Source organism: Petromyzon marinus, unplaced genomic scaffold, assembly GCF_048934315.1.
Source record: "Petromyzon marinus isolate PM22_M1 ecotype Great Lakes invasive population unplaced genomic scaffold, UKy_Petmar_22M1.pri1.0 PM_Scaffold_24, whole genome shotgun sequence".
In the NCBI taxonomy this organism is placed as follows: domain Eukaryota; kingdom Metazoa; phylum Chordata; class Hyperoartia; order Petromyzontiformes; family Petromyzontidae; genus Petromyzon; species Petromyzon marinus.
Window position 1 is genome coordinate 440016 of NW_027423213.1, and position 24775 is coordinate 464790.

The window sequence follows — 24775 nt, forward strand, 5'->3', positions numbered from 1 at the left end:
TCTGCCAATAAATGTATACATTAAAATTGAATTATTGATACGTTGTTAAGCATTTCGAGGCTGAAGTGCTGTTATTTGGTATACAGATGTGTATAATCAAAGATAAGAAATATCAAGTGTATTTGTTTAGCCAGGTTTTTAACCTGGATAGTTTCAATTGCAAGTGTGATCCGAGGCACCAAAATCGAAAACTAATCAATTAGAGCAATGAAAGAGAATTCAGAGTAAAACAACTTTATAACAATCGTTAGTACATTTCTTATATCTGAAGTCGGCTTGGAAGATTATTTTTAGACCGATCATAGCGCAACTGAAAGTTAAAATGCATGAATATAAAAAAGATAGAGGGTGAATATTGAAGTCATACATAAATAGACGAGGATATCTGCATGAGTGTGATACACACCCCTATGTACGCACATTCATGACAAACATTCCTACTCAGTGAAACAATGGTGAGCTGCCAGACCATTTAAAAGCCACCGACACCCCTTCCACATGCCACCAACATCGCTTCCCTATACCACATATTCATAAATACACTTACACATTATTACACATTATTGGAATCACCACACTCATCAGCATCTTGGAGTCGCTCCATGTGGAGCTCACAGAGAAAGCTCCCAGCTCATTGTCGTCTCAGAGTCAGGGTCGACGATCGGAGCGATGGAGGTAAAATGAGCCGGGCTGCTGTTCAAGTCGTGCGTGGACCAGCTCCATCTGCTGCAGGGCCAGCACGGCCTCTCAGCTTATATCTAAATATCCAGGCCTCCTCGGTGAGTCCATCTGCTCCTCAACTCCTGCTTCCCTTCCTCACTGAAGCGAGTGCCATCCACCCTGCAGCAAGAGAGAGGTTCACGCTGACGCGGGTTCACACAAAGACCCACGCAGCCCCCACAACAACCATGCTGGATGAAGGTCTCCCCATGCCATGAGAGCTGTTTCACCATACTTCACCACGCGGGTCAGTGCAGGCCTGTGATGGCAAGGACTGCAGATCTAGGATCGTAGTGAAGTACAACGGTGGATTGTGCTGCACACTGCAGTCTGTTGTCTGCAACTTAGCTCTGCTGCCTATAACTCCTGTGGTTATGTGCGGTGGTCACCCGTCTCAGCACTCCAGGCTAAAGCCTGCTTATCTTGCAGATTTAAGATCAGGCGCATTTCCAGTCGTTTGGTCATGTTCATTGGTCTGATAATGAATATTGTCATTATTTGGAGGAGCGGGGTCAACCAGGTGGGGTGTTGGCTGTTGTGCTGTTCGGTTCTGTGTTGTGTTGCATTGTGTTTCTAAGTTTGCCATTTTTTTCATTCTTACCTGATGATGGTTGCTTGTGTTGCAATCGGAACGTCTATTCTATTATTATTATTTGATTTGATTTTCTACGTGACTTTACCGAAAGAACCAAAGAGAATATTAAATGCACTGGAATACACTCCACTACTCACTCCACTTCTGGCAATGGCTCTCTTAGCACACAAACATGGTGTGAAGGTCAATTTCCAAAACGTTGCCTTTTCCATATTTTCTCCTGCTAAGGCCACAGTGTTACTGACGAATCTCAGTTGTTTTGTTTGTAGCAACAATCAGAGCGCGTATGAGACACAAGCTGCATAACTTACCCGAGCTTCCTCAATGCTTTGTTGGTGATCATGATGTCATGGAGAGCTGGGATCGATTTGTCCGTCAGTGAGCACTCTATCAGACTACAGGGAGAGAAGAGGCACTGAGTGGGGTGAAACTGGAAAATAAAAGTGTACACACTCACAAGAAATGGAGAGCAACTCAACACCTTTTAGTACAATAAGGGTGGAAATCTCGTAGAATCAGCTAAACAGAGGGAGTAATCATTTCGGACCCAGGAACGCAATCCTATTTGTCTATTAATTGTTTAATGTGGCTTTGTCCAACACGGCATTTTACAGGAACGTAACCCACCGCATTTGGCGAGGTCTGCAATATTTTGTATTAAAAATCGCGTTTGTCCATGCAAGGCCACTAGATACAGGCAGAGGAGCCAGAATATAAATCTGAATATTTATTTATATTAGAGAATCTGAAAAGCTAAAAAGCTCTTTTTCACAGATGTCCACGTAACCCATCACGAGGCAAAGGCTAGTTTAAACTGTATATTGGGTAAGGATCAAATAATGTTCAAATGTATCGGGTTGGCGAATAAGAGCCATTGGTGATTTATGGCTTTAATAAGAGTCAGGTTGTGGTGTTATTAATGTAAACGTATGGGTGGGCAATTAATGTCAAGATTGCAGCCGTTCATTATATAAAATTCTTAATTGTAATCTATGACATTAAATACAGATGATCATTGATTATATCCAGAGCGTGCCTATCTGGGTTCCAACATCCGATGAAACCGGTAAAACCGCTCCAAAGGCTGAACCAGTCCGGCGATCGGCACAAAGTGCGTGACAAAACAAGCAGCTATGCTTTATTTCAGTGTCAAATAATATATACAGTTCATTACACACTACATACAACAACTTAAACAATGAAAATACTCCACGTATATACATGTTTCATGACTAATAACTAGTCATAGAAACAGAAAATATAAAGTGCGATCTGGCGAAAATTGAGTGGAATTCGGCATTCACCAGAGCACCGGTCTGAAGGCTGCATCAGTCCAACTATTGACAAACACAAGTTGTTGTTGTCAAGCACAAGTTGTTTAACAAGAGCATAGTACACCCCATGCAGAGTCTTTGATATTGGAGTGGTGAGTGCGGTTAGTAAATGTTGTGGCCGAAACGTCGTGATAATTTTATAATGTTTTATTTTTATTATTTTATTATTTCCATCCTACGTGACTTTACCGAAAGAACCAATAAGAGTAAATAGTCACTTTTTACAGCAGAATATTCATTTTGTCTTTGTATATTTACTTTTAGCGATTTTTAGATCGCAAACTATTTAATAACACTAAATATATATACAGAACACCTAAAAATCTAATCGTATTTTTAGCTCTTTCGGTAAAGTCACGTTGAAGGGAAACAATAAATAATAAAATATATAAAACAATAAAAAATACATTATATATATTTTATTATTTTATTGTTTCCCTTCAACGTGACTTTACTGAAAGAGCTAAAAATATGAATTACTGCAGTCACGAAAGCTTTAAATCAAAATGTAATCGTATTTAAGAATATGCAAAAATAAGATATTTTAAATAATTATGCGATTATCTGGTTGTGTTTGAAAATCTGGCTGCCGGATAATCGATGATCTAATATATTAACATAATATAATTTAAAACAATATCATTGGTTAGAGTTGGTTATGTGACAATTGTAATTGTATTGTTATTTAATAGTGGTTAACAGTGCTGTAATAAGTGTGGCAAATAACTTAATTGATAAGTGCATAAAAATTATGTTAAAATCGACGTTAAAATACAACATTATTATGCTACTGAATATCTTTGTGTTTTGTGTCTGTATATGTGTATATATTTGTTTAGGCGTACTTATATAAGTGTGTGTGCATCAGGACATTACTCACACTAACGTCTCCAACCTCCCTTCTCTCTCCAACATCCCGTCTGCTAAAAGTCGGAGGCCGCTGTCTCCGATCTCGTTGCGACGCAGCCTAAACCCGGGTGGACGGGAGAAGAGACAGCGCTGACTCACTGAGCCCACGGGAACCGCGGAGTGAAACACGCGGTGAGTGAGGGACACTCACAATGGCGGTGCACGTGATCACAGCACACACCGTCATGAGCAAAGCTGCTCATTGTTTAATGCTTCTGTTAGACATTTTATATATAATAGGTGGCATTCACAAATATCAGTTTACTCACGATCATCCATTCAATTATACTGCACTGTACCTTTATAATATGAAGTGTTTGTGTTTATATAAACACAAAGTTACAAGAGAGGATCACACACAAGTGAAGTACATTTTCATCGAGAACACAGGGAGATGTTTTCAATTAATGTATCTGCTAACAATGTTGTGAATATTGCTTTAACCTATGTGTTAAACTAAACAAATGTGTTAAGATTACAGTAAAACATTTTTAAAGTGGACTCGATTAAGCAGGACAGCAAGATTAAATGTGTTCACATTCAAATGTTTACTTGACAACGCGTTGCACCAATAATTAGCAGTTAGTGCACAGAGCACAAGTGAGAAACGAACAGCAGAGCTTACCTGAGAATCTTCAAACCTGTGTTGGCCTTGAGGATGACACTGAGAGAGGAACCCGACTTGTCCGTCAGTGAACAAAGATACAGACTGCAGGAAGAGAAGAGGTGGTTAGTCGGGGCAGAGGGGATGGGTGGAGGGTCTGGGCACAGAGTGGGGGATGGTGAGGGGTGGTGGTGGTTGATGGGACAGTGGTTGAGGGTCGTGTTTGTGGCTACTGTGCACAAATGAACCTCGTGTCAACTTTAATAGGAGCTTGCAAATAGCAACTGCTGTTTAGATTTTTGGGTTGAATGTGATGTGTGTGTGAATGTCTACTATGTGTGCATTTGTGTAAGTCCATCTCTATACGTGTTTGGTACATGTGTATCTTAGTGCATGCATATTTGTGTGCATGCACGTGGGAAGTAGTGGTGCAGTGGTTAGCACAGTGAGCCACAAACCTGGTTCGATTGCCGCTCACGGCGAACTTCATTGATGAATATCTAAAACGGCCATGGACCTCACCTAGGTCGACTCAGCCTTAAATTACTACCTGGTGTAGTAAGTAAACATCAGTTGGCTGAGTGTGGTGCTGGCCTCCCAACCCCTCATGTGTCGTTCTGGTCTTCATTAGGTGTTCCCGAACAGTACATGACCCAAAAGTCTGCTAAAAGTTATCTGTAGAATCTCTGTGTATGTATATATAGATCAAATAATCATGATTTATCTTCGATATTGCATCATTCTGTAAGCGGTCACATCTGAAAGCGTTTCATGTAACATCTCATCACAATGTAATTAAAGGAAACCCCCAGTGACAACTGTCTGGCACAAGGTAACTTAGCACCTGGCCTGCATATCGGCATTTCCACAACAGCTCTTCCAGTAGCCTCTCATTCCTAATTTCCTCAGAACATCCTCCCATTTCCGCATCAAAAAATATATACAGTACATTATACACTACATACAACTTAAACAATGAAAATACTGCACTTATATACATTTTCATGACTAACAACTACAGTAATAGAAAGAGTAAATATACAGCTTGATCCGGCGAAAATTGCGTGCAGTTCGGCGTTCGCCAGAGCACCGGTCTGAAGGCTGCATCAGTCCGGCGATTGTCAAACACAAGTTGTTGTTGTCAACCACAAGTTGTTGTTGTCAAAAACATGTTGTTGTCAAACACATGTTGTTGTTGTTGTCAAACACAAGTTGTCAAACACAAGTTGCCAAACACAAGTCGATGTCTAACACAAGTTGTTGAACAAGAGCGTTGTACGCACATCACCCCATGCAGAGTCTTCGATATTGGAGTGCTGAGTGCGGTACAGTAAATAGTCACTATTTACAGCAAGATATTTATTTTGTCTTTGTATATTTAGTTAAGCGATTTTTATATCGTAAACTATTTGAAACAGTCAATATATATGCAGAACACCTACAAACATAATCTTATTCAAGAATGTGCAAAAACAAGCTATTTTAAATAATGATGTGATCATCTGGTGTTTTTTGAAAATCCAGTACCCCTCCCCTCCGATGCTGCTGGATAATCGATGATCTACTGTATTAACACAATATAGTTGAAACAATATCATTGGTTATAGTAGGTAATGTGACAATGGTAATTGCATTGTTATTCTTTGGGTCTTTCGGTAAAGTCACGTAGATAGAAAAATAATCAAATATTATTTTCTATCTACATGACTTTACCGAAAGACCTAAAGAGTATGAATTCCTGCAGTCACGAAAGCTTTAAGTCAATATGTAATTGTATTGTTATTTAAGTGGTTAACAGTGCTGTAATAAGTGTGGCTAATAACTTAATTGATGAGTGCATATAAATTAAGTTGTAATCGACGTTTAAATACATTATTATGGTATAGTGAGTATATTTGTGTTTTGTGTCCGTATATGTGTATATATTTGTTTAGGTGTACCTATATTAGTGTGTGTGCATCAGGAAATTACTCAACACTAACGTCTCCAAACTCCCTTCTCTCTCCAACATCCCGTCGGCTAAAAGTTGGAGTCCCCTGTCTCTAATCTCGTTCTCACTCAGCCTAAACCCGGGTGGACAGGGGAAGGGACAGCGCTGACTCACTGAGCCCACGGGAACCGCGGAGTCAAACACGCGGTGAGTGAGGGACACTCACAATGGCGGTGCACGTGACCAGAGCACACACGTTCATGAGCAAAGCTGCTCATTGTTCAATGCTTCTGTGTTAGACATTTTATATATCATAGGTGGCATTCACAAAAAGGAGTTTACTCACAATCATCCATTCATTTATACTGCACTGTACCTTTATAATCTGAAACGTGTTTGTGTTCATAAGGGTGTTGTTTTGCAAGACCTCATCTTACAAAAAAGACAAAGATCCCCCGTGTAGCCTTAACAGACTGTAGGGGCAAGTGCTGTTAGCGAGCACCTATGAAGGCCGGAACGGCACACGAGGGGGTGGGTGGTGTTGTATATGGCCCTTTTTCCACAATTAAAATCAATAATAATATTTGCCGATATTTTTAAAATAGTAACTGAAATAAATAAATAAACACCGCTACGACAAGGACCAGCAAACAGCAACGGGAGATCGTAAAAAGGTCGTTTAAATAAATAAATAATAACCTCCGGGGCAAAGAGAGGTTAGCGACTATCTGCAAAATCTCCAGATTGCCAAAGGACAATTCACAAACAAACCTGTTTGATGTAACACAGCCGCCCGGGGTCACCAAGAGGGGAGGGGGGCAATCACGCGCGCGACCGCGGTGAGACAGCGGACGGGGAGGGCATCTGTTTTTTCTCTCTCTCGCAAGAGACGCGGAGAGAGGAGAGGGAATTTCACATTTAAGCTCCGCAAAGGACAGCGAGACAGCGTTCGGAAGAAGACATCAAGCCAGCTCCGAGGCATGGCCTCGAGACATTAGCTATGGGTGCTGTGTCCCGCAGAGAAGAGGGGCGAGGGGACGTTAGGTGCTGAGTTCGGCATGGGCAGACAGAGTATCGCTGAAAGTTATTATACATTCATCCTGATGTTTTGAGTCGCTTGCAGAATCGAGGATTGCGATAAGCTGTATCATACTAAGCTATCAGAGTTGTGTAAGAGGTGTGCAAATACAATTTTCAAGTTTTGAGAGTGAGCGACAATAGCACACTCGACAGTTCAACAAGACAACAGCTCAGCAAGCGCCAGAAGAGGGTGGCGAGCGGCAGGCTCCAAGGGGGCCCCGCGATCAACCGAGGATGTGAGGCTGGCAGAGTAGCGATGTGCCACCGAGTGTGAGTTCAGAGCTGAAAGAAATATCGCTAAAAGACTTTTATTCTACATTGAGTGCCAGCTGCCAGCAGCCAAGCGTGTGCTGACTTGGCTCATCCAGCAATGGAAAGAGCCTGACCAGCCGCCCATGAGCAAAAGAGTCAGCGAACCAGCAAAGAGCGCGTTCGAGCATCTCCACAGAGAGCACGTGCGGCGCAGCTACTACATCAGTGGAAAGAGACCGTATCTGCCAGCACGAGCAGCCAAGCCGACGCCCCGAGCAAGAGAACAAAGCAGTTCGTATAACCCTCCCCCCACACTCTCACCCTCACGACGCATCACCCTGCGTCTGTTTCACGAAGACACACAACACGCATATCGGGACAATCAAGAAGAGTGACATTCCAAGGTGCTGATCGTGAAGAACATTGCTGCCTATTGAGTTACGTGGATACGGTCATTTAGAAGTATCTCAGTCGTTCGTTTTCTTTTAATGGCATAATCTTGCCGATGAATCCATTGACGTATACTTTTGCCTTTGAGAATAATAATTGTTTTGACTGCCTTTTCGCATGAATATCGTCGGATGAACTACTAAGGACTTTTTATTCGTATTTTCCATATGCTCGTGGTACCCAGAGGAAGCAATCAATTGTTCCGTTACCCAATTAACAACGTGATTATTGAGGGTTGAAGAGATGGATCAATGAAATGAACATTGCCTGTAGTACTATGCTGACAATTTCAAGTACAAAAATTTCCATATTAGAGTGTTAAGGTTTTTGTGTAGAATAGCGTGCCTGCATGTTTTAACGACTCTCCCTATCACCAATTAAGCTCGCGTTACGCAGTGGAATTAATGATATGTGCAGTTGTCAAAGTGAAACAACGCAATCGTTGATGTTTACTGTGTTGATGCTGTGTTGAAAATTCCGAGCTTGAGAGTTCGCATATCCTTATGTTAAAGTTTTGTTTAGAATAAAATTGATTAATGCAGAAGTGGTTGCGTGTGTCCTTCCTGATTTCGTGCGTAATAATCTTATTTATAAGAACTGTATTCTGCGTTGAGATCTCAATTTGGAGACCTGACATAAACACACTAATACACTCAGTAAATGTTAAAACGAGAATAATTGTATTATACCGATCGATAATACGAAGTTAAACAAGGAAGCCGAGCTGACTCTGGCATGCTCACAGCACCTGTATAACTTCATACGAAGAATTGTATTATTCCGATTGATAATCCGACCCTCGTCAGCGAGGCGGGGCCTAATCATAATAACGGATTGCAATAGCATAATCACACACACGAGCATTAATGAATATGATTATATCTCGAATTAGCATAATTTATGCGCATAATTGCATCACCTAACATAATTGCGGATAATTACGCAAATTCCAAATTTCATTTAATTTTTATTATTTTCATCAAAATTTTCACAACCAACATATACAACAGTGACCTACACCACCCCGACCGCCTTTGTATCCTTAGTGGCAATGTTTACACACCGCACCAGGTCCTCATTTGAGGCTGAGTCGACCTAGAGGGAGGCCCAGGTCCGGTTCAGATAATCGTCACCGGTGTTGGTCGTGAGCGGGAATCGAACCCGGGACGCCGGGTTCATAGCGTAGCGTAGCGCTAATCACGACACTACTACTCCTCGTCTACACACCTACATACACACACAGTAACGAAAGTAAATAACGCACATACATGCGTATATTCACTAATTTGTCCATGGCGCACTCATATCACTGGATGAATTGCGCCTCATGAATGTGAATCCTTATTATATGAAGATTCATTGCATTCATTTTCATGTAAAAAAATACTGTCACATTAAAACTGCAGACTCAAACAGGGGTGTGTAAAGTGTGTACATGTGAGTGAGTGTGTGTATATTCATATATGAGAGTGTGTATATTAGTGTACATGTGTAGTGGAGTAGGAAGGTGCATAGTGGAAACAGCGTGATTACATAACACAGACAGTACGGGTTATGTTGGGTCAGCCTGTAGCGAAGGCAAATACAGTGCAGGTTATATTAGGGCAATTAAGCTGGGTGAGCCAAGGACGGCTGTGATTGGCTGGAGCTGTTGCCAAGTCTAGAGTCGCGCCTAAAGGTCTGGAGGAGAAGCAGGTGCGAACGACGAGGAGCGTGGTTGGGATGCGGACTAATTAATTGGGGAGTAATGAGAGCGGGGATAAATTGGGGGGTCGGCAATTGGAGCGAGGTTGTTGAAGTTGGAGAGCTTGGAGTGAACAGCGGGGAATTGAAGTTGGAGTCAACAGCAGGGAATTGAAGTGTGGAGAGCTTGGAGACAGAGAGTGGAGAGACAGAGTTTGAGAGACAGAGTTGGAGATGGAGCATGGAAACAGCATAGCGATAGCAGAGCTGAAGAAGAGAAGCAGCCAGCAGTGGAGAGAGCGTAGCGATGGCGGAGCTGAAGAAGAGAAGCAGCCAGCAGTGGAGAGAGCATAGCGATAGCGAAGCTGAACAGAGACGAAGCAGTTAGCAGTGGAGAGAGCATAGTGATGGTGATAGCGGTGAACAGAGACAAAGCAATTAGCAGTGGAGTGAGCATAGCGACGGTGATAGCGGAGAGCGGAGACAAAGAAGTTAGCGACGGAGTAAGCGAAGTAATCATGGGGAGTGGAGAGACAAAGGTGGCGAGCGAGTCGAGTGAAGCACGGTGAGCGAGCCGTGACGACATGGATACTGTAAAATATTGAGGACATGCTGAAAGTTGTAAATAAAGCGGTGTTCGAAGAAAGACAAAAGTTGTCCGAGTGAAATCGAACACTACATTTCGTGTCAGAGTGACTACGAACCATGCCGAGATGTCAAGGAAGGCGGCCAAGAAGAAGAACGTGCCGGTGGACTCATCCGACGACAGCAACGACGAGGACGTGCTTGCCCGTGTCCTGCCAAGTGGCCGATACTCCTCCGGAGGGCCTGGTTGAACGAGAGTCTAGAGAATGAGACAGCGGTTCGAGCGAGGCCGAGACCCCCGCACCGTCGAGTGATTGGAGAGTCCTCATGGCCCAGTGGGAGGCCAGGATGGCGACATTGACGGAGGCGTTTAACTGCTTTGTGACATCGGACCAGATGCAACCGACGGTGTCAAGTCGACCAGCAGATGTTGCCGCGGGGTCGGAGCGATTGGAGAAATCCGACGACGATGAAGCACCACCATCGGGAACAGCACGGCGACTTCATGTGCAGCGGTTCGAGGCCAAAGTTGGGGATTGGACGGCATTTACAAGACGGTTCCGAGCAGCTTATCAATCTCTGGAGTGGACTGAGGGTGCCGCTCTGCGGGCACTGCCGACGGCCCTCGATGATGATACCTTGGCGACATTTAATGGATTCCCTGCCACCGTCAGGTCAACACTGGATGGGGCATTCGCGGCAATGAGCAAGGTGTACGAGCCGCGGTCGGTCGCCAAACGTAGATTCCAGCAAAGGAAGCGGGAGGACACGGAATCCCCTCTTGCATTCCGCAGCGCGCTGTTGGCCCTCGCTCAAGTAGCATACCTGGCGATGGACCAGGAGGCCCTGGATTCCTTGCTGCAGGAGAAGCTTTTGCAGTTGGCCAAGGAGCTACGAGTCGTCCTTTCGCTTCCTGACAGCAACAACGACGATGACATGTCTCTACAGATCGCCAGGAACATCAAAGTCAACCTGGACCTCCGCGATGAGCCAGCGGTGGTGGGTGCGCAGCTGCTGTTGCTGAGCGCTGCCGCGTCCGAGAGCACGGTGGCGGTGGGCGAGGCACCGCCGATTGCAGCGGCGGCCGGGGTGCCACCCGCGGGCATGCTGCGTCGCCCCGCGGTGTATGGATGTACTACGAGTGCGGACGGAGAGGACATGTTGCCCGCGACTGCTGGTGGCGCAGGGGCGGCCTTCCAAGGGCGCCGACCAGCTACAACCGAGGATTCTCCCAGGACCGAGGATTCCGGGTGAGTCGCGATACATTCAATACACGGCCGCTCTTTCCACATCACCAATCTGCGTCATCTCACCCATTCACATCTCATTCGTATGTTGCGCACGGTCAGGACGTGTGGGGCGCGTTGGTGCATCGTGTTTTGGGAGCTGCGCCGGGGTCGTCGGATGTGATGGCACTTATTCAAGGGGTGATGGTCAGAGTTATTGTTGACACGGGGGCTTCTGCGACCCTTATCTCGTTACAAACTTTTTGCTTATTGCCAACTTTGCCCCAGGCCCTAGAACCGGTTGATGGGCCGTGCATAGTAGCAAATGGTGGCAGTCTCGGTATTATGGGTTGTATGGTCGCGACGAATCAAATTGGCGAAGTGAGCGTTACGGGGAATATTTTGGTTTCCAAGGCCTTGGCGGTACCGTGTTTGTTGGGAACGGATTATTTGCAAAGGATGCCACTTAGAATTTCTATAGAGAAAGGGGTGTTTGGAATTGCCATCGGGAAAATGTCTAAAATTTTTGGGAACGTCTTTTAAGCTTGCGGTTGCGAATGCCGTGGTGCAGGCCGTGGTGAGCCGCACCGTTCGCGTTCCGCCTGGCACGCAGATGCTTGTGCCGCTGCGCTTTAAAAAACAGTTGCCTTTCGGCGAGCAACAGGAGGGTATATTGCTGACGCCCTCAAATGCTGTATCACGGATGCCCACTTTGGTAGGGGCTTTGACTATTGTACCGGCAAATTGCGACCCTTTAATACAAATTGTAAACGTGGGACACGAATCGGTCGTCATTCTGGAGGGTACAACGTTGGCGCATGCAACGGCAGCGCCGGGTCCGGAAGGGGAGGCGTGTTTGGCAACGGGACAGAGTGAGATGTTGCCGGGTGATGGAGATGATCCGGACTGGTTGCGAGATCTATATATGCAAAACCCTGAACTAACGCCTGTGCAGCGGTCGCGTCTCCATGGGTTTCCCTTTGAATTCAAAGATGTGTTCAGCGTGATTACATGATAACACAGACACTACGGGTTATGTTGGGTCAGCCTGTAGCGAAGGCAAATACAGTGCAGGTTATATTAGGGCAATTAAGCTGGGTGAACCAAGGACGGCTGTGATTGGCTGGAGCTGTTGCCAAGGCTAGAGTGGCACCTAAAGGTCTGGAGGAGAAACAGGTTCGAACGATGCGGAGCGTCGTTGGGACACGGACTAATTAATTGGGGAGTAATGAGAGCGGGGATAAATTGGGGGGTCGGCAATTGGAGCAAGGTTGTTGAAGTTGGAGAGCTTGGAGTGAACAGCGGGGAATTGAAGTGTGGAGAGCTTGGAGACAGAGAGTTGGAGAGACAGAGTTTGGGAGACAGAGTTGGAGACGGAGCTTGGAAACAGCGTAGCGATAGCGGAGCTGAAGAAGAGAAGCAGCCAGCAGTGGAGAGAGCGTAGCGATAGCGGAGCTGAAGAAGAGAAGCAGCCAGCAGTGGAGAGAGCGTAGCGATAGCGAAGCTGAACAGAGACGAAGCAGTTAGCAGTGGAGAGAGCATAGTGACGGTGATATAGGAGAGCAGAGATGAAGAAGTTAGCGGCTGAGTAAGCGAAGTAATCGTGGGGGAGTGGAGAGACCAAGGTGGCGAGCGAGTCGAGTGAAGCACAACGAGCGAGCCGTGGCGACATGGATACTGTAAAATATTGAGGACATGCTGAGAGTTGTAAATAAAACGGTGTTCAAAGAAAGACAAAAGTTGTCCGAGTGAAATCGAACACTACACATGTAAGGTCTAATAAATCTGAAAATCTAAATAGGCTCGAGGCTGGATGGTGCTTCTACCCAAGACTAACATGTATAACAACAGTTGTTGTAGCCTGCGGAGCTGCGTTATGGCAATGGAACAACATTCATCTCTATGCTCTACACCAACCCACACTGACAAGATTGGTGATGTCTGGTCAAATAACCCCCAAGACCTGCATGGTGTGGGAGTGCCTTATCCAGCAGTAGACTGACCAAAGGCTGTACTTGTACATGTGTAGGAGTGTGTGAGTTTATATGTACACTATGTGTACGTTTGTGTGTGTACATGTCTGTGTGTATATACGAGTGTTTTTGATTGTGTATTTATATGCGTTTAGGGGAATGGTGGGAAAGTCGTTGGCACATTACATTACAAACGAAGTGACCTGGGTTCAATATCCGTAAACAGCATCAGTGGTGAGTGATGAAAAAAATTCTGGTCCTGGAACTCCCGTAGGGTGACTCTGCCTTAAATGAGTACCTGGTGGTGTGTCAACATCAGCAATGGGGAGAGAAAGACAGCCAAGGACGGTGCTGGTCAGGGAAGTGCGATCAGCACTTGCCTCAAAAGTGTATGCAGGCTCCACGGGGAGATTGTCTTTGTGCTCTAAAGTGCAGTGTAATAGTGTGTGCTTGTTCCCTGTCACTGGCTTCACTTTCCCCACCAGTTTATATGGGCTACTTGGGGGATCATTGTCTCTTTAATGCTTTACAACTAAGATTAACACCCATTACCAATTAGCTGTCTCTGTAGTGGTGAGCACAATCACTGACCATGATCCACTGTGAACCAGGGGCTTGAATCGGACACGTGGATCAAACCGTTACCCTCACTCTCCACCGCAGTCGCAATCAGGGCTACATTTTCTCAGTATGGCCTAAGGTCACCTCACTCCCTGCATATAGTGTGAGGGCTATCATTATCGCTAATTAAATGTTGCTGAAGATGATGGAAAACTTTACAGCATCCATGAATATGCATAACTTTTTTTTCCTTTTGTACTTTAACGTACAGTGAGTGCAGCATTCACTGTGGACCCACCTACTCACTGTACATTTACTTACCCACTCACACTAATTCACTCATTCACCAACCCACTCACACACTAATTCACTCATTCACCAACCCACTTACACGCCACTCACATCCTCACTTAACTCCACATATTCACTCATCGATCCACCCACCAAGTCACCCACCAACTCAAGCAGGCACGCACTCACTCACCGAACCTCATCCCTCAGTGGATGAGTGGGAGTGGGTATGCGGCTGGAGAGTGAAGGTATGGGCAAGGGTGGGGGATGGGTTATGGAAAAAGTGAAGGCAGGAGCAGATTGGGGGTTAATGGGAGGTATCAAGGGAGGGGTGAGCGTGGCGTGCGGGGAGAGGAGTGAAGTGAGTGAGGACAATGATGGCAGTGGCAAGGGGAAGAATTTGTCAAAATTTGTGTTCATGCTTGGGCTACGCAAGACCGAGTGTTTACGTGAGAATGGAGTTACATTGTACTGTATGCACAGTTAATAAGTGAGGATTCTTATAGACAAAGATCTGCCGTATAGCCTTAACAGACTGCTGGGGAAAGTGCCGTTAGGGAGCACCTATGAAAGCCGGCATGGCATATGATGGAGTGGGTGGCCAGTATCACGCCCGGCTGCTTTTGTCTCCCGAGTAGCGATGTTTTACACACTGCACCTGGTGCTCAATTGAAACTGAGTTGATATCACGCACAATTATGCACACACAATTTGTGAAGTAGTGAATGCAAGGTGTGCCAGTCTTACACTAGATGTTTACATCTGTGCAGTCCACGCTGAAGCCTCTTCATTTCCTCGGTGCCGATGCCACAGCCGAACAGGTTGAGTGTCTCCACAGGTTCTTCTCGCTGCAGCAGGATCCAGGAGATGGCAGCGCAGTCTGGCAGGGACAGCCTTGTGAATGACAGGTCTATCTCAGTCATGGACCGAGTGACATCACTCAGGGACTTGCGGTCGTGCAGCTCGTGCACGCAGTGCAGGAGACTGTTGAGCCTGTGTTTGTCAACCATCCGATTCTTCATGCTGCGATTGAGCCACTCGATTATTTCCTTTTGATAATCTGCAGATGGAGGATCCAAGATACCCTCAAAGAACTTCCATGGAGTGCTTGATGCCAGTCCACAAAAAAACCTCTGAAACACATCAAACCTCCCATCTTTGCTGTCCTTAATAGCCTTGATGACGTCATTCACTGGCCATGTTGAATGTGACAGATGCAGAGCTATCGCTGCAAATAATTCCTGCATTGTCAAGTGTGAAAATGAATAACAACTCCCTTGTTTAATGCCCTCACATGTGAACACTTTGTTGATGAATGTACTTCCTAGTTCAGAAGAACTAACAACAAACTCTTCTAGATCTTTTTGGCTGAACATCTGGATGTTTTGCTGAACCCCCTTCAGAGCCATATTGCCAAGAGACGATACAATTTCCTTGGCACAGCAGCTGCCACGTCCATGGTGTACTATGAGCCCAAACACGTATTGTGTGAAGAGGTCGGTCATTGATTTGAGGATAATCTCAGAATGTTCAGACTTTTGTAAATGTTCCTTCAGTGTAATGGCTGCTATATGGCAGAATGAAGGGTTCTGGGACAATGTATTCACTGTTTCATTTTCCTGCAGGAGCTTGAGTGCCCTTTCTGCTAGACTCCTATCTTGGTAAAATTTGTTAAAAAATGCTATTTTATCTTTGTTGGAAAACCCAGTGATTTCAACAGCTCGATCAACATTCACTTGACTCAGTTGTTCCATGGCAATGGGTCTGGTCGTTATCAAGACCGAGGCCTTGGGCAAGAGATTTTCATTCACTAGGGCAGCAATGATGGCTTCTACTGTTGCCGTCTTACGTGGATCGGTGCACGCATTGGCATAGTCAAGGCGCTTTCCAAACTCGTCCAACCCGTCCATAACAAAATGGGTTCTCTCTTGGTTTACGAAAACCTCATCCGCTTTGTTTCCCAAACATGAGTGCAGCTTAGAAAACAGCTCTGCCAGTGACACCTCTCCAATATAATTTATCTCCCTGAACCTTATGAGCACGATGTGCTCAAAGCGTCGTGCAAATACTTTCTCACCTGACAGCAAGCTGTGCACAATGAATTTGCTCAACATGGTTTTACCGCTGCCTGGAGTCCCCACTACAATAACCAGTCGGGGGTGTGTTTTTTTTCCAATGTGATCAAAGAGCTTCTTGTAAGTAATCCCTTCTCTCTGTGCTCTCTTCATCAGCTCCTCGTGCTGCTTGCCTCTCGCTAGTAACTCGTGCTTCTTGGTTTCTTGATGGCGGTAGTAGGGAACCAGAATTGGCTTCACCATCCTCTCCAGCAAAAACACTGCAGGTTCTCCAGGTCGTGCGTCGTAGTTTCGTGTTAATGATGTCAGCTTCAGCAATAATTCTCTGAAATCATCACCAGGCTTATCTAAATGACACAAATAATTTAACGAGCAGATCAGTTTCACTTACAATAAAAAACATATTCCTATAGCAGACAAATATGTTTAAAATAAACTATGTAAAAAAAGCGTAGCGAATTCATTCACCATGGATAATGCAGCAACATCATGTACATCATGAATTATTGTGTGGAAGTTTTCACGATGTGTATATTCTCCAAATGCAATTTTTATAAACACTGTACCTTTTGTAAAAAAATATGTTTTATCATAACAAAAATGCTACCACCATGTGTCTTGTTTGTTTTGCCTGTGAAAAAGATAGTACCACATTTAGCATTACCGTGTACATCAGCATCATCACAACCTAATTCTATCAATCTGTGTGTAAAATGCACTGCTTGCCTTATCCTACAATTATCGATTTTTTTTTGTCTAGGATGTTGATTTTTTTTTTATATTTCACTGGTATTGGGGCTGTGTTTCCTCTCCCATCTCAAGCTGGCCTACATCACGTAGCACGGGGGCTACACTGGTGGAGTGCAGTACACCAGCCACGGTCCTAGCAGCAGAGAAGATGAAGTGCTGCCACTTCCACAAGAACAGACACATGAATCACAACACTCGTAGCATCCCACGTGATACATCGTAGGGTCACTTGAACTTCAACTAATCTGGCTACTGCATCATCAGCAAACACTGTGGCAGCCACTACATTGTGGAGAGTGTCGATTTCCAATGACAAATTTGCTCAACAACTTCCATCAGCTTTTCAAGGAAACATTGAACCCAGTCTCTCACCACTTGGGCAATGGTGACCATGAGTAGCCTGATCCCTCTGTATCTGATCTTATTTAAATTTCTCGGGAATCATATATTCGGAGTCATTATCTCCCGTGGACTTTTTTACAAATGACGAGGTCTACAAATTTGACGTTGAATCTGGAGTGAAGTATAACCAATCCAGTTTCAGTTTCATTTATTTTGTATAGCCCTGTGAGCCATTTGGCTCTTGAATCGGGTGCAACTGCAACAAACAAAACCAGGAACAAGAAACATCTTAAAGTGACTACGCGCAAACAGAAAAATCCAGGAAAAAACAGCAAAGTCTTCCGGAAAAAGCACCGTATATCAATGCTGTGTGCAAACATCCCAGTGGGATGCAAGCCAAACAATTACAACCATAAGACAATTTAGATTAAAGTTATCAGTCTAACTCTGTACTACAACAAATAAATATGGCTAAACCAAAACGTTTTAGAAATCACTAAAATAAAGCTATAAAAGCAATGTAACAGTGATCATAGGAACTAATTTAAATTTTACAATAAAAGATACACATAACATGTACTACCAAACTTTGCAGCCATAGCTTGCTGCATGAGTCACTCCATAACAGCAGGAGTATCAGTAGGAGTATCAACATTTTTCAAGAGTTAAGAGGAGAGAGTAGGTTCCGTTTCATGAGTCAATGGCATTAAAAGGCGGGGTGTCATTAGAAATAGCAGTCATTTCTAGATTTAAAGCTTTCGTGACTGCAAGGATCCATATTCTGGTTCTATTCGGTAAAGTCACGTTAGTAAAAAATAAAACAACAAAAATCACGACGTTTCGGCCACAACACAAGCGGCCTTCATCAGGTGAAGGGACCAGGCTGTCTCGAGGACAGCGCTGGAGTGAAACACAGCCACGCTCAGACCGCGACCTTTAAGCTGTGTGCAAGGGAACAAGGTGCCTTGACAAAGGAATTAGCATAAAAATTAGCATTTGATTGGCCGACTTAGCATGATGAACGGTGTAGAGGTGGTTTACATGCGGGTGCACATTCCGGTTGGCGTGGGGGGGGAGGGGGAGTTTACCTATTGATGGTGTGAAAAAGGAATTTTTAAGAGCTGCGAAAGTTTGGGGTACCACTACTTGAAAAATATACTGTACCATTGAAAATTAGTTTAATGTTTGGTTCGATTTACAACATCTTTCCAATGGTTGCTTAATTTGAAACCATCTTCTCGGTTGAAATTGTGTCTGTGTTTGTAAATCTGAATTGCCTCGTAAACAAATTTCTGATAAAAACCCGTGGGTTTGCAAAGAACCTTGGTATCGGAGAAAATTATATCGTGATCACCCACAGCGTTGTAACAGTGATCAGCTACGGCAGAATAATTCGTTCTGCCGTGTTTCAAATCTGATTTGTGCTCGCGAATTCGGTCAGAGACATGTCGCTTTGTCTCCCCGATATAGCAAGCACCGCAGGTAAAACTCAATTTGTAAACCCCGGGGTACTGTAAGTCAGGAATGACATCCTTCACGGATGGGATCAGATCACGAATTTTGTGTACTGTATTGAACCGGACCTGGATCTTGTGTTTGTTTAGAATTTTGGAAATCTTTTTAGTAACGCCTGCTATATATGGTAGTGTGATGGTTTTCACCGGAGTATCAAGTGGTTGTTTCTGTATGGAGGGAGAAACAGCTTGGCGGATGGTACGGTCAGAGTATCCATTCCTTTTGAGGGCCAGGTGTACATGTTTTAATTCACGGGTCAGGTGGTGTTGGTCCGAAATGCAATGAGCTCTTAAAAATTCCCTTTTCACACCATCAATAGGTAAACTCCCCCTCCGCGCCAACCGGCATGTGCACCCGCATGTACACCACCTCTACGCCGTTCATCATGCTAAGTCGGCCAATCAAATGCAAATTTTTATGCTAATTCCTTTGTCAAGGCACCTTGTTTCCTCGCACACAGCTTAAAGGTCGCGGTCTGAGCGTGGCTGTGTTTCACTCCAGCGCTGTCCTCGAGACAGCCTGGTCCCTTCACCTGATGAAGGCCACTTGTGTTGTGGCCGAAACGTCGTGATTTTTGTTGTTTTATTTTTTACCTACGTGACTTTACTGAATAGAACCAAAGAGAATAGCAGTCATAGCTAGTCAATATAAAAAAATTAGGAGTAAAAAATGTCCACAAAGGAGGAGACATTATACTGAGAAGAGCAGATAGCCAAGGACCGAGCCACGTGGAACACCATATAATTGGGACTTCTGAACAGAAGGCAGTCCTTGCTTGCAAAAATAGGGCTCACTTTTAGAGGGGAAGCAGAAGCAATGGGGAAGTGTGAGAGATGCCTGCGTAGCCATGCCGATTCAATAGGATGGAGTGGTGTGTGGTATCCAAAGCAGCCCAAAAGTCAAGAACTAGAAGCAGCTTCCATAATTTAAGAGAGGTGGTCATTCACCCTCAATAGGGAAACAGTTTCAACGAAATGGCCTTGGTGGAATCCAGATTGTACCAAGTCATGGAGACCAAGGCAGCTGATGGGTTTGCTGCCATGGCCAAACATATTGGGCTTGACACTTGAAAGAGAGCTTCATAGCTCATTATATTCTTCCAGCTCAAATAAAATGCCTGTGTCTGAAGAGGTGAGAGAAAATCACCATGTTTAAGTCATTTGCAAGGAAAGGGAGGTGTAGGATAGGACAGAAATTCAGGAATGTTGGGGTACAGTGTGGATGCAATGTTTTGATACTGACACACATTTCCATTATCCATCCATCCTTTCCTCCAAATTTCTGATCCCTTGTACATACCCTGCTATGGAATGGAATATGAATGTCCTCCTCCTGAGAGGGATGTTGTTATGCAAGAGTGGTGCAGTTTGCGAATATCAAATGACAGTTCATATCAGTTCAAAGCAATTCCTTCACTTAAACTTGCCAGAGACATGCGAATGGTTACATGAAGTTTAGCATCACTCACGAGAAGCTGCTCCAGGGATGGCTTTACCCGCAGTTGTGCTCAGATCGACACCCATCACGTTGAGCTGCTGCTCATGCTGTGATATCCACTGACCCAAGAGAGGGATCTCGGATCTCAGTGGCACCAGCACATCTTTAAGGAATCTCATGCACACTTCTTCTCCATTGTTGAGCACCAGGTCAACCAGGTCCCGTGTTCGTGCCATGGGGTTATTCTCGCTTTTGAGGGACGCATATACACTGTCCAGGACTATCCCTGTTTGATAGGAATAGTCAAGCACTTCTGAAGACTTCGCCTGGAGGTATTTCTGCAGATTCACTTTGTTGGTTTTAATGCTCTCACATGCAGAAACTTTTGATGCCATCACGACAAATGCATCGAGTCACCTGAAGAAAATGAAAACAAACCATGTGTCACCTGTAAGCATAGTCGTGTAATTTTAGACAGGTACGGGAAAGAATAATAATTATAAAAATAAAATGTTGCTACTAAAATCTGAGAGGTCTCGGTTAGGTACAATTGTGACTTTAGGTATTTGATTGTGAATACATTGAGTTATTTAAATTGTAATGAAAGCTTAAAAATTGTCATTGGAATATATAGAAATACATACAATTGCATCGAAACACTTTAGGCATCTCAAAACACTCTTCAGTGCAAGCATTTGAACATTCACATGAACACAACACTACGATAAAGAAAAGTAAAATGTAAACCTAATTCAAAACACCACACAGGTTTAGCAGATTAAGCAGCTGCGTGACACCACGTGCTCACTGCCTCGACCATCGTGATGCCACGCAGACGGCAAATTGCGTTGTAATGTGCAATGATCGGGATAGCGTCACCTCTAGTTGAGTGACGATTAGAGGGTGGGAGCCAGGTTTGATCTTGGGTAGTCCCTATGTAGTGGGCACTCCCATGCTCTCAATGTATGGGTAGAGGGTGCTCTGAGGTTGTCTAGCAGTGGTATGACGTCACATACCGCGCTCCCAGCAGCGGCTGGCGGGGCCATTTGTGAGGGGGCCGGGGGAGCCGACGGAGGGAGCCGATGGAGCCAGGAGGCCGACGGGGCGGGGGAGCCGGGGGGGGGGGGGCGACGGAGCCGGGGGGAGGGGGGGGCGACAGCGCGGGCAGAGGGAGCCGACACTGACTTTCTCATACATCATACACTGACTCATTCACACCATGCACTGACTCACTCACACATCATGCACTGACTCACTCACACATCATGCACTGACTCGCTCACACATCATGCACTGACTCGCTCATCATGCGCTTACTCACTCACACATCATACACTCGAACAACCACTGACCCATTCACTCATCATACACAGGTTCACTCATCGTGTGCTGGCTCACTCGCACATCATACACTCACTCTGCCGCTGACTCGCTCACACATCATACACTGACTCACTCATCATGCGCTGGCTCACACATCATGTACTCACTCAACCTAATACTGACTCGATCATCATACGCTGACTCGCACATCATACGTTGACTCGCACATCATACACTCACTCACGCTGCTGCTGACTCACTCACACATCATACACTGGGAGTGTCGTGCTGCCAGCTATGGCTGCAGGTTTTGTCGTACATGTTATGTTTATCGTTTGTTAATTTTAAAATCACAGTTCCTATGATTACTGCTGTTACATTGTTTTTGTAGCTTTATTTTGGTCTGGTTGTGGTTCAATAGTTTTCTGCAATGTAGATTCATATTTTGTTTGTTGCGTTTGCACCCGACTTAAGAGCCGCATGGCTCACAGGGCTATACCTAATAAATTAAACTTGAATACGCTTCACAGAAATGAGTAAACATGACCTTTTGTGGAGGTAGTGTGTTTGTGTGGGGAAGCCAAAACTTAAAGTACACACATGAGGCAACGTCAATGTTACTGTAATGCTCATTATGTTAAATAAATCACTTATACAGGACAGCAGTGGTCCAGGTGTCTGTGCAACCACCTTCCTATGCCTTTGAATCTCCACTTGCACTGTCTCTTAGGAATTCTTCAAAATTAGCGGCACGTTACATCATCATCAGCAGCCATTGTCTCTCTACCGCTGGATGAACGCCTCCCTATATTTGTTTAACGTGAGAAATTGATGAAGAAAATTCTTAATTTAACATTTTTTATTAGTATCAATAATAACGAAGCATCTGGTCAGTGAGTATGCACCACGTGCATTTACAACAGCATGCAGAGCATGAGACTATAACGAGTTTTGTACATCATGTTTGTAAACCCAAGTAATCCATTCTTTAGTATGAGATATTTATACATTTAACTCTTTGTGTATTGAGCTGTGTGTATTGCATTGCTGCAAACTAAATATCTATACTGTACATATACAGGCCGGTCTGACTTAACCAGCGTTCTTTCTACAAGAAGGTGCTATAACAAGCAATATTAATTTATCCCTGGGGTGTCACTATATACGTATGATTTTATGAGTAGTCAAATAGTACGAGGAGATAATGCAATAGGGAGAAGGGGGTGAGGGCGTGGGCTTAGTCGCTTTCTCTCATACAGCACACATCTCCACAGGAAATGAAAAAAATAACACCTGGCAAATGGACATACATTGATGTTTACGCCCAAGGCGCAACAACTCTATTGGTTTCACTATCGTGCAGCTCCACGCTACACACAGCAGACGCGTGCTCCCTACAGAGGATAAACTGTCGAGCGTCTTCTACGCCGACAGAACGAGCTTCAACACAAACATCCCCCATGTAGCTCCACAGACTGGTGGGTCAAGTGCTGTTAGTGAGCCCCTTTGAAGACCTGCACGCAAAGTGGGGTAGAAATGGCCAGCACCACACCTGGCCACGTTTGTCTCATAGGTTATACTGATTACCCATTGTACCAGGCACTCATTTAATGCAGACACAACCTAGAGGACCCAAAACCAGTGTAGATATCACGTGCTATTGATAACTGTGGCTTAGTTTGTTGTGCAGCATGGCTCGCCACAAACACACATAGGCGATGTACACAAACATACAAGATACAAATGAGAAAAATCTCCCATATCGTTTTTTACATTATTGGGATTAGTTCTGCTAGCGAGCACCTAAGAAGGCCAGTACGACACATGAAGGGGTGGATACATAAACACAATAACAATAAAAGCCATTCGCCACTCAAAATTGGTGACGTCAAAAAAGTGTTTGTGCCAGGCTAAGTGCACATTGAGGTCATGTGGACTGTCGAAGGCTCATGGGCAGTAGGTTACAGGATAGATAAAGGTGTCATGGGTTGAGTGACAGGGATGACTGGCAGATCTACCACCTGTGCTCCCTACTGTTCCACCTTGCTGCATTTTACTCATTCTGCACTCCGCTCGTTGTTGTGAGCATCACTCCTCCGCCCTCCGTTATTGCTGGAGGCGGACATCCTTCACAAAACTCCTCCAGAGACGCTGATCTTGAAACCACTGGTCGAGCTGTTGGCAAGCCCAAACAGCTCCACCATCCTTCTGTTACACTGCAGTCAAACTCTTGCCTATAGCGATAAGCCCCTTATATCTGGACAAACAGAAGCTGTTTGGGTACACAGTGACTGGGCATTTGGGCTACATGACCCAGCCAATGCTGCCTCACCTGCCTTAGTATCTCACTGATGGGCATTTGTCCAGATCATTCAAGGATCTAAGCTGCTCACATAATCTAGTTTGTTAAGCCCACGGTGGATCGTAGACAACTTGAATATGCAAAACCAGTGTGGATGTTCCTTTAAAAGGGATCCAAATTTCTCAAATGTAGAGAAGGGAGGGGATATCTGGCTGAGAAGACCCAGAGCTTTACATGGAGCGACAGGCAATGTAGCATTCACAGTGTGTTACGCAGCTGAGATAATTATGTTCAACCGATTCGGAGCATGACCTCTGCTGCCAAACTGGAGCTAGTCACATGCACCCTTTCCAGGTATGGAAAATTGTTCTGCTCTGTCCAAAACTGCCCCACTGCTCATGGGGAGTGGAGGGATGGGAGAATACGATGACAGAATACCCAGGCAGGTGCTTTGTTTTATGTGGGGATGAACGTAAACCCCATTTCTTAGTAGTACTCTCGAAGTTCAACAAAAGCTTCTCCAGCTCATACTGGATATAATTCTTATGGTGGGGATGGTTGTAATGTGGAGGTGGGCAGTGGTAATGCACGCTTCTGTCTAATGAGGAACCAACAGTTTGGGACAATTTCAAGATTATGTAAACAACGCCGCCAAGACCAGCCCAACAACCTGTTGCAATATTGGAAATGAATGGATTAGTGATTAAACGTGGTGTTTAATTGAAAAACGAACGTAAAAACTGCTACAAGGGCCTAAGAAGGCAATGCAAAACTCAGATCTGGCATGAACAGAGGGGGCCTGATGGAAAAGCTGCAGCAGTTGAATAATAACTCTCAG

General features: G+C 44.7%; 1 protein-coding gene across 3 annotated transcripts in view; it reads right to left on the reverse strand.

The window, feature by feature from the left end:
* Window positions 1-218: 218 nt before the first annotated feature.
* The window catches only part of LOC142922996 (NACHT, LRR and PYD domains-containing protein 3-like), a 32648-nt gene continuing 8091 nt past the window's right edge, over window positions 219-24775 (reverse strand). Inside the window, exons 1-7 of one of the 3 annotated variants that reach the window (XM_076063927.1) lie at window positions 20344-20454; window positions 16835-16899; window positions 14941-16615; window positions 4184-4267; window positions 3530-3616; window positions 1627-1710; window positions 219-840 (exon numbers count right to left, since the gene is read on the reverse strand). In XM_076063927.1, the coding sequence (XP_075920042.1) occupies window positions 759-840; window positions 1627-1710; window positions 3530-3616; window positions 4184-4267; window positions 14941-16511 (1908 nt within the window). In that variant the 5' untranslated portion in view covers window positions 16512-16615; window positions 16835-16899; window positions 20344-20454 and the 3' untranslated portion in view covers window positions 219-758. Of the gene's footprint in view, window positions 841-1626; window positions 1711-3529; window positions 3617-4183; window positions 4268-14940; window positions 16616-16834; window positions 16900-20343; window positions 20730-24775 lie in introns of those variants that run through there. The other 2 variants (XM_076063925.1, XM_076063926.1) reach the window with 2 other exon arrangements.